We start from the raw sequence: 10843 nt of genomic DNA on the forward strand, positions 1-10843 counted from the left end.
ACTGGGATAAAGCCTGACACTGAGGCCAAGCTGTCAATGTGTTGATGGGATAATTGAACCCTGCAGAAGACAGCCACTTTAGTACTTGGCTTCTAGGCAGAGTCTCAAATGAAAGTCACTTCTCTTTTTTTTTAAACAAGATAAAGGATTTTAATATGTTTAAAGCAAAGTTTAAGAAAATAATCAGGTGGAACGAGGCCTTATGAAAAATTCCCCAATTAAGAAAAATAAGTACAGGTAAACAGGCAGAAAAATCAAATTAATACAAGGATAAAAAAATAAAATTTTGCTCCTAATTATTACCTACAATATTGTTTTGTAAAAGAAAGCATTGTTTCTATGATTTGCTTGAGATTTCTTTTATATTTTTTCTTAAAGATATTTTAACTGCAGGTAATATATGCCATGTTAAAAATTCACACTTTTCATTAAGGGATAAAATGAAATTTGAATTCCCTCCTTTGCTCTCTGGTCCCCTGGTCCCTGACCTGAAGGTAACCAATGTTAGCAGTTAGCAAGTCACCTTCTTCAAAGCAAACACTGGCCTGGGTTGCTAGTGCTTTGAGCATCGTAAAGGGGGTGGCCGGGCCCGCTGATTGTGGCCAGCCCTGGGAGATGCCTGTCTGTTTCCCTCATTGTTCCAGAGAAGCAGAACTTCCTCTTTCTGACTGATTACACATTGTGAAGCCACACATTTTCATGGTCCCTTTACTCCTGAGCCAGCTGTCAGGCAGAGACAGGGTCTCCGAGCACAAACTGCTTGAAGCCTTTCATGTCTGTTTTCCTGAGTACGAAAAGGCAGGGCTAGTTCTTGCTGCCTGGTTTTTCATCTCTTTCCTAGCGGTCTAGCCTATCAGTGTACCTGGCTGCCCCAAAACGGCCATGGAAGGAAAAGGCTGAAAAGCTCTCCTCTGATCAGGCCTGTTGGGCTTGTTTGGGAAATTACATTAAAAAATTTGAAACTTGATCTCTAGACACTTACGGCCATGGGTGCTTTTAGCCTAACGGGTCTTTGTATTACATCTTAAAGTGGGAATTTTAATATTTATAAGTGAACATTCCTCAGATAAATATAAAATTCAGATGCGTAGTTTCACCCAGTGCCCAATGCTCCTTCCTGTAACGCGTTTGTCAAGTGTTTATTCAGCCAACTCAGCATCGCGGTTCCTATGCAGAATCCATGCCGCTTGGAAACAGCCTGTGTGATCCTCACACAGAGAAGAGGAATGTGGGCTCCGAGCAGAGACGCAGTGCACTCGGAATCTGAGACCCTCGAGGCCTGCCGTCCACCACCCCGGGTCCTTCAAGACTCAGCACAGTCGTCTCCTCTTCTTGAACCTGTTTCTTGCCATCCCTCCCCACCCAGGCTGAGTTAGGAAGCTTGTGGTCTGTCTCCTCACTGGGCAGGGAGCCCCTTGAACCAAGGCTCGGTCTCATTCTGCTTTGGGCCTGGTACGTGCAGGTACCGGACACCCATCTGCAGAGTGGCCGAGGGGACTTGTTCTGGTCTCTACAGGAATTTCTCTGCTTTTGTTTCTGATGACTCAGATGGCATGGATTAGTCTTGTTTGATCTGTTATCAGCATGGGAAATGAACGTGCATTGTGGACCCTTGACACTGAGAAGGGTAGACCCCCCAAGGCAAGAGGTGAGCATGGCACATCCACAACGGGTTCTGGGTGAGCGCGGGATCCGCACCTCTTAGAAGTGCGGTGTTTGGAGCTCGGCATACATTTGCGGAATGCCTGCGTGCCTGAGTGAACTGATGTTGCGTGGCCGTGGGTACTTGAACTCTGTTTCCGCTTTTGTGTCCCTCAAAGTCCGTGCATAATCACTAGAGAATATGGAGGGTACAGAAGGGTTCTCAAGAAGCGGTGTGTTCCCTCCCTCCCGCCACAATGGTGAATCGGTGATGCCAGGCCTGTGTTAGAAGACCATCCCATCTCATGAGACTCCCATCTCTCCCCCCACCCATGGTGTGCTTGGAGATCGTTGCCCCCCCCAGAAAGAGGCGTGGTCTGTATCAGCTACCAAAGCTGCCCGTCATGTGCAACTTGGCTTTTTAACAGAGCTCAGTAATGGGCTTGTCCCTCCTCTCCCTGGAGTGTGTGTGTTTGCGGAAGAGAAGGTGGCCAGCACGTTGTCCCATAGTGAGGGGTGAGGGGACGCGAACTTGCCTCTCCCCATCCCGCTCCCCTCTGCGTTAACAGCTCTGGAATTCTCAGGGCTCCCTAGCATCAAATCAGGATCTCATGGAGGCCCCCCTGGAGCCCATCAGTTCCATTGTCTCGGGGGGACGGGACAGGGTGAAGAGGTGGATGGGGGTGGTGCTCACGGAAGGTCTGTGGGGGGCACTGGGCTTCCCCAGGTCTGAAGTGCGGGGAGGGGGTCAAAGCGTACACTCGACCTGTAAGATGGGGGCGCCGCTCGGGATGAAGATCAGTGCAGACACCCCACGTGGCGCCAAGTTGATTCATGCCCAGCTCTTAGAGATAAGCCTCCAGGCACTTCTGGCCTAAGTGGAAGCTTCCTCTTCACCCCAAATAAATGAGTAGTAGCCAGAGGGCAGATAAGGAAAGAGCGGGCAGGGGAGGAAATGGGAGGTTGAGGAGGGTAACACGCAGAGGTGAAAAGAAACTCAGCTTCCTGTCGGGGAAAATGTGGTTCTCCCTCGGGGAACAGACAAGCTCCCCGGATGGTTCAGGGAGAAAAGTGAGAGGAGACGCAAGCAACACAAGATGCCTGCAGGTTAGAGCAGAGCAGAGAGGACAGAGGGAAGTGGGTCTGGTTTCCGGGGAGTGCTGGGCCCTCGCATTGGCTTGGCACTTCTGGGTATGGGCACCTTCGTGAGGCCAAACTTCTGAGGCTGGTTCTGGAGGAAGTGAGTCATTGAAGACCCAGCTATACCCTGAGCAAGTTTGTCCCTCTGTCCACTTATGGCAGAACCTCCTCTGATGCTCAAGGTTCCAAAACAAGGGCTGGCGAGGACATCGTTTCAGAGTTCTCCCAGCCGTTTCCCTGGTTTACTAGTTCCCTGAGATGCCCTTCCCAGTGAGTGAATGAATGAATGATTCCCTGGTCATATGAGGTTAGGGGATGCTGCATCCCAGTTTCCCTTTGGAGAGTTACAGAACAAGTTAGCCTATCACAGGCTCTGAAATTCCTGCACTAAAGGAATTTAACACGTCATCTTTCAGGCCAGCTGGACTGCGGACAGGCTTGCTGTATTTCTATTGCAAAACCACACAGACTATGTGTATGGGGCCCCCTGGATTAAAAAGTATATGCAGCCCTTAGAGGGTGGTCTTTGCCATGGACTTTTCCCCTCCTTTAAGTAACACCTCTTAACATCTTGAGAGATTCCTGCATTCTCTGGGGGCACAGCTCAGGAGACACTGGAGTCAGATACTGTCTTGCCCATCAGGGGTGTGCAAACAGCACTACTTTCACAGCATTTGTGGGGCAAACAGTCTGAGTGGGGTGGACTCGTGCCCACTCATCCAATCAGTCCTGCCTGGAACCCACAAAATCCTTTTGCAGGATGGTTTTCCGAGATAAGGATGCAGCTTGTGGCCACAGATAGAGCGTGAATTAGTTCTGCACCAAAGCACCATCCTCAGCCCCAGTGTTCTTAGCTCAGCACTTTCTTTGGTCTTAGTGATTCCCGTATTGGCAGGTGGTGGTGGGAATGCTCCAGGGTCCTTTAAAATGTTTAAAGGCCACTGATATGCAGTCCTGAACATACATAACAAAGAATCCTTGAATATACGTCTGAATTGAATGTGTAAATTCTTAAATCTGTGTCTTAGAACTTAAAAAAGACTGAAGTGACCTCCTGGACCTGTTTCCTATGTCTGAAGTAGTTAAAACCCTATAAACCTTCAGTGTTTTGGGGGGGGGGGGTTAGATTCTATGATAGCGGTTCCCAAACCTTGCTGCATGTTAGAATCCAGCTTTTAATTCCGCTGCCTGTGTTGTATCCTATTCCAATTAGATCACAATGTGGTGGGGTGGGGGCAGGGCAGAGCCAGGTATTTGAATTTTTTTAAAGATCCCCAGTAATCCCAACATGCAGTGAAACTGGGGCCACTGACGTAGAAACACTTTATTTTTATTATAACATTTTATTATAACGACCACGCCTCTGTGAGAGGAGCAGGACAGGAGCTCGTCCTCATCTCGTAAGTGAGATACAAAGGTCGTACGGGGTGAAGAGACACGATCCAGGTCACAGATCAGGTTCCAGACAACTGTCGTTCCTTACTTGGGCCAAACCCAGCCAATCAGACTAGATTCTGGGGATGTTGGGATATGAGACCAGGGGGTGGGTGGGAGGAACTGGGCTTGAAAACTCAGAGGATTGAACACGGGCCTTCGTGCCTGAAGGAGAAACAAGAAAACCCCTTCAGTGTCATGCCTCCTGCCCCAGCAATGCTGCCTCTGTCTGGGGACCACTGGTCTGCGTTTCATTTCTAGGGACACAGAATGGACCTTGCGTGCCAGAGTTGGAGGAAATTATCAGAGCCCACAGCTTGTCTTCAGACTTAATGTTGACTATTTCTCTCCTTTGATATTCTATTTTTTTAATAAAGTTATTTATTTTACGTATTTACTTTTGGCTGCGTTGGGTCTTTGTCGCTACGTGTGGGCTTTCTGTAGTTGCGGCGAGCGGGGGCTACTCTTCGTTGCGGTGTGCAGGCTTCTCACCGTGGTAGCTTCTCTTGTTGTGGAGCACAGGATCTAGGCGCACGGGCTTCAGTAGTTGCGATGCGTGGGCTCAGTAGTTGTGGCTTGCGGGCTCTAGAGCGCAGGCTCAGTAGTTGTGGCGCACGGGCTTAGTGGCTCCGCGGCATGTGGGATCTTCCCAGACCAGGGCTCGAACCCGTGTCCCCTGCATTGGCAGGCGGATTCTTAACCGCTGTGTCACCAGGGAAGTCCCTTTCCTCTGATTTTTAAACAAGTCCTCCCCGTGGGTTTTGAGGCTGCCTCGGACATCCCCAGCCTTGATTGTACAGTACCCTAGTCTCTGCATCATCGGGCGTGAGAACACTGCCAGCCTGTGGGATTGTCCTATCAGCCATGGAGGCTGTTATGGGGGCAGCGGGGTGGGGCAAGGGGCTCTGAGGGGGATGCTGTTGAAACGAACGATTCGCTAGTAACTGGGCTTCTCTGAAGCTTCAGGGCTCATAAACTAGAGGCTTAGAAGCAAGGATGAATGATCCCACATCCCCCAAATATCGCCGGCTCAGAGCATTTTCCCACCGTCTGACATGATTGATTAATCCTATTGTATGTATGGGGAGAAGTCCTCACATTTCTTTTTTAAAAAAAAATACACTTATTTTTATTGTATAATTCAATATTTTTTTTGTTTGTTTGTTTTTGTTTTGTTTTTGCTGCACCGCATGACTTGTGGGATCTCAGTTCTCTGACCAGGGATTGAACCTGGGCCACGGCAGTGAAAACGCCGAATCCTAACCACTAGGCCGCCAGGGGACTCCTGGTACTCACGTTTCTAATAGCCCTACAGATGTGGAGGATAAGCCAGGAATTCCTTTGGTTAGAGGTGGGCAAGCAAGGACGGTGACCCCTTGGATGACATACTCTGTGTTGCTGGGGACTTGGAATGGATGGCCTGACATTCTGAGATTCTAGGTCTTAGAAGGAGACATAAGGTGCTTCAACTTCCATTTTATCATCATTATTATTACATGAAACTCTCTCTAGCTTAGAGGACTATTTGAGCATTATTTCTTCCCTAGCTTCGGAAAAATGATATTGTGAATTCTCCTGAAAACGTATTGTCATGAAAGGTTGCCACTAAGACTTAGCAGTGAGGAATCCGTGAGGCCTGGATCTGACTAGGTTGACAAAAACTCGCTTTTTTTTTTTTTTAAGAGTTTGAATGAATCTTTAGGATGCTATGCTTCGTGAGGTATATTATAATAAAACACTGACATTGGGAGTGATTTACTTATAAATGCAGTGGCGTTGAAGGTGACCCCTGTCAAGAGCTCGCTCCCTTGCCTTCCACAGTGGTTCCTCGATGAGGAGGGAAAAGGGGTGGAAAGTCTGGCAGTCGCTCACCTGAGGGCCGTGTTTCCCACCTGCACAAGCCGGTCCTCGTGTATGTTGCAGCCAAAAGAAAGATTTAGAGCTTATTCAGCCTCAACCAGGACCACTCACAGTAGGTGCTCAAACCAGCAGCGGCGCCTGGGAGTGACTTAGAAATGCAAGTTCTCCAGTCCCCAGAGCAGCTCTGCGGAGTCTGCATCCTTGGGGTGGGACCCCGCGGCCGTGTTTTCCCAGGCTCTCCCGGGGTTTAGTGCTCACAGAGGTGGAGTGGCGTGGCCCTGGACTGATGGTTCTCAAAGTGGGGTCTCCCTGCCACAGCTCCCCACCTCACCCGTGACCTTGTTAGAAGCCACCCGATCTCTTAGTCCTTGGACGTTGGCAGGAGGCAGTGGACACACTCCCTGGGACTTTCCAATGTTCACGGATGAACCTGTAAAGTAATCCATTCTCCGATAAGCACAGAGTCTTAACCACTGGACCACTGCATACAGGGGATGGAAGGGCTATCATGGCCTTCCATGATAGCCACTGGCCAGGAAAGTCCATGTCTCCCAACTTTGGATTTCATTTTATTCCCACTGCATACAGGGGATGGAAGGGCTATCATGCATGATGGGGAGAAATCCAACATGTAGTTCCGATACCCTCCGACCCTTAAAGAATGGAATCATTGGCTGCGAGTGCCTCTAAATTGCCCGTATTTCTCGTTGCCATTAGAACTGACAGAAAACATCGGGCTTCCCGTGAATCTGCTTGAGAAACATGACCTGTGGCCCGCCTATGTCACGTACACATCCCCGCTGGTGAAAAGACTGATTGAGAAAAGCAAAGCCAGAGACGTGGAACGCTTGCAAACGGCCGAGGAGAGCTGGCCGACGTACAGGCAGAGCAAGCCTCCCAGCGTCACCCAGCTGGAAAGGAGAAAGTCCTTCACGTCCTCAGGCAACATGACGTTCGAGGACGTGAGGTCAGAGACCACGCTCTCGGCCTGGGGCCCTTTCTCCATGTCGGACACGGGTCCCCCCGTGGTTCCAGAGCGCACCCACTTCCACTCGGATGCTAGGGCAAGTCCCACCGCCGACTACAACAAGATCATCTTCTCCCAGAAGCCGAGGACAAGAGTGCTTCCGTACCACTCACTGCTGGCCGGCGAGGAGAAACACCCCGACATTTAACAGGGAGTCCCTGCAGCCACCCCCCAAGCTTGTACAGCAGTTAAGGGCCATTTGCCACATATTTTGTGACGGCCTTTGCGTTGGGACTTGCCCCTGCTCGGGCAGAGGTCGGCTGAGATCAACCAGATGGAATGTGGGCCACGGAGGGGGTGAAGGCACCCCGTCTGGCAGTGCAGTCATGTGCGGGTGGGAAGCCCCGGGCTCTAGATCCTGCCAGAGATGCTTAGGACCCAGCTGGGGGTGAATCAGTCCTGGTCCAGGCAGGAGACAGCAATCACACCAGAGATCCTTTGACAGAAAGAATTTCTAGCCAGGTAGCTGCAAAGGCAGGAAGGGGGCACAGAGATGTGGATGGAGGGGGCGCCCGCAGGAAGCAGGCTCGGGGGACAAAGAGAAGGCATGAGCTCATTAAGAGTTAGACACTCGGAGAAGGGGCAGGTGGGCTGCATCTCAGTTCCCAGACGCTGGTGTCCTGAGCTCACAGGAGACCCCTTTGGGGGTGGCAGCCAACCCCCGCCTCTGAGGAGGGGGAGCTGTTTGGCTGACGGACACCCCGAAGTTGGTTCTGAGAGTGTTGGGAAAACCAAAATGGGACTCAAATATTTGTTTCTGGAAGGAGTTGACACCGTCCGAGTGAACGAGAATTGCTGGGGGAAACAGAAAGGGACAGGAAGCCGACAGAGGTAAACAGGAAACAAATCAGGAGCGAGTTCCTTCTTCCTCCAGCCTCCGGACTCCCTCTGGCACTTCTGATGGGCAGAGCCTCACCAGGAGGGGAGCAGAAACGTGATTTGCAGGATCCCAAGCCCTGCATCTCAAAGCAGAGTGCAAAAGGATGGGCTTGGAGCCAAGGGAAGATGAGCTCACTACCTGCCCGGTGGGGTTCTGGGCGATCCCACCTTGCTGGCCCCCTTGGCACCTGGTATTGGGATGTTTGTTCCTTGGAGGGTTTACAAAGTGGCAGTGGAGACCCGGGCGTCCCCTGCTGAGAAATGGAGGATTTTTCTCCCCTGTAGCTCTTTAAGGCTTGTGGAGCTTAGTTGGCTGGGGGAGAGGTTCCCGGCTGGACCCCAGCTATGCTTTGTCAGATGCAGCTGGCATTGGTCCACCCATGCTCTGAGCTGTTTCCACTTGGCCTCAAAGCAAATGATGCGGAACTCAATCTGGACGCAGAAGACTCTGTCTTTAGACACAAAGAGACTCGAGTTATGACAGGCAGACCACACGGTCTCAGGCTTGGGGCTTGCCTGCTGAGCATGGATGGCCTCATTGGTAACATCTCTCTTCTTTGCCCTCACCTGAGTTTCTCTGCTTATATTTGTGAAGCAGTTAATACTCACCCTGTTTCCCTCACGGAGACATAGAAGATGCAATGTGCTAGTTGCTGGAAGAGGCTGAATTTGCCCTACAAGCGCGTTCGCTGCATCCAGGAGTCTTGCAGAAACGTTTGGGCTCCATGCTGGCTGCCGTGAGCTGTGTAAGATCTGCACGAATTAGGAGCTCCAGACCCATTCCTGGGTTCCCAGCTCTTGGCCAGAATGAATTTTTGCAAAAAGAATAGGTGATTTCCAGTGAACCTGAATGACTGTATTTGGGTCCATGGAACATTTATAGACATGGAGGCTGGTGATAAATTCCCAACGAGAATTCTTCTCTCTTCTGTCCTTTTATGGGGGCTTATAGCCAGAGTATGTTTGGGAAGCTATGGATTATAGATCCTCTTTGTTAGTGTTAGTTACATAGTTTTTTGGGTGTTTTGTTGTTTCTGTTTCTTAAATCTCTAGGTGCTTGACAGTTGTTACACGCATATACTCTCTAAGTTAAAATGGTTGTTTTATAGATAGTATTGTTTAGATTAGTTTAATTCTCAGCCTGTCACAACCACACAAGCAGGATCCAAGGACATACGCACTCTGCGCTGTGATGAAAATGGCTTGTGTCCGTGACTGCGGTCCAGACGCATTGTCTCCTGAGGCCGTTTTTGAGAGAGAAACAGTCTAATTCCTTGGAAAGGAGGGAGTCCCTTCAAGGCCAAGCTGGGTTCGCAGGTCCCTGGGGGGGTGACTGTGTAAACAAGGCTGCAGTGCTGGTGGGTGCGAGTCGGGTGCTTGGCGGTGGCCTGGGAGCCCTCCACTTGGCAAGGGAGGCGGGGGGCGGGGCGGGGGGAAGGCCTCAACCCAGGGGCCTGGGGGAGCCATGCACTTGATTGACAGCAAATCCTCCTCTTCCTTTCGTGGGCCGGAGGACCTTACTGTAGGAGGCGCGACTGCCCCACAGTCCCCTTAATCTTTTCTTAGGACGTGGATAAAAGCTGGGTACCCTGAGATAGGGATTTTGACCCCTGGGATTTGGTGGGCGTCCCGGGAGGTGGAGGAGAAGTCACACGTAGCCCAGGGACCCCAAGCAGGGACTGGCTCCGTGTCCCTGGAGACGGAGACCCGCAGCAGAGTCTCAGCCCTGTAGCCTCGCTCCGCGTGTCAGCAGAGGTGGTAAAAAAGATCGTAGAAGTGGTTTGTGATATGTGCGCTGGCCAGGGTGCCCATCAGGACCGAGCGGCTCTTTTCAGCTTTAGCTGAGTCATTCGTTCCTAGAAGCCTCTTGGAAGCCCCTCCTTTCTGGAATGATGGGCAGGGGCGGCAGGTTATCGGGGCTACAGATAAGACAGGATGTGAGCCGGAGGGGGGAAGTAAACAGGGGCCTGGGGTTTACTGTGAGCTGATGTCTGTCAGAGCCCGCACTGAAGCTCAGGCCTGGGTTTGTGTTTGTCAGATAATCAGGAAACCCTCCCTCTTCCTCCTTCACTAACCCCTCCCCACTCGCATCTCTTCCCAGGGACCCAGCGCCTCAGCCAGCTACCTGGGCACTTGAAAATCACACTGCAGTGCCCTAAACCAGCGGGGCGGGGCTGGGCCGTGTGCATGAGGGATCCTCTGGGGCAGTAGGGGTGGGGGTGAGAGTGGGCAGGGCCGGCAGGGGATGCGGGAACACCCCAGCTTTAGGTGGAGCCCGCTGCCACCCCATATTCTGTGCCTTGGTCCTGACCATGATCCGATGTCCATATGGGACAGGGCGGGATAAACAGTGTCATGAAAATGACCTTGGGCTTAATGCCAAGACCCCCCATCTCTTCTCCAGGCTCTCTATTCCAGGGCAAATAAAAATTCCCACTCCACCTGAGGCCTTTCTAGGAAGCTTCTACTGCTGGGGGCCGGGCAGAGCTCGTGGTACCAATCCACTTCCTCTTCAGGTCTAAGTGTTCAGCCACCCAGGACCCTCCAATGCTTTTGGTAGACAAGGCAGGTGAGAAGCACAACGCTTCCAGCAAGTCAGCATGGTTTCTGCGGACCGCCAGTCAGGAGGGGTTTGTGGAGAGAGGAGTTGGTTCCAGAGAAAGTGGCGGCTGGAAGGAAGCTCGCCCCGAGGGCCACGCGTGCGCCAGCACCTGTGCACACACTTTTGTGTGTTGCAGCGCGTCTACATCCATTCACTGTCCAGGGGCTTCTGTATGCTTTCCTAGCTGACCTTGAAAGAAGTGAGCCCCTCTGGGACTGGAACCCAGGCCCTCAAGCCCAAGTCCAGGCTGCCTCCCCTGT

At 51.5% G+C, this 10843-nt stretch overlaps 1 protein-coding gene across 1 annotated transcript; it reads left to right on the top strand.

Annotated features, from left to right (window-relative positions):
* The first annotated feature begins 2252 nt into the window (after positions 1-2252).
* On the top strand, positions 2253-9555 carry CDRT4 (CMT1A duplicated region transcript 4). The gene is made up of 2 exons (XM_089900136.1): positions 2253-2340; positions 6793-9555. The coding sequence occupies exons 1-2, from the start codon at positions 2253-2255 to the stop codon at positions 7248-7250; spliced, it is 546 nt and encodes a 181-aa protein (XP_089756262.1). The 3' UTR covers positions 7251-9555.
* Positions 9556-10843: the final 1288 nt, after the last annotated feature.

This window comes from Delphinapterus leucas, chromosome 19 (assembly GCF_059928025.1).
Source record: "Delphinapterus leucas isolate spDelLeu-1000000601 "Yukka" chromosome 19, BTC_Dleu_Yukka2, whole genome shotgun sequence".
Lineage (NCBI taxonomy): Eukaryota > Metazoa > Chordata > Mammalia > Artiodactyla > Monodontidae > Delphinapterus > Delphinapterus leucas.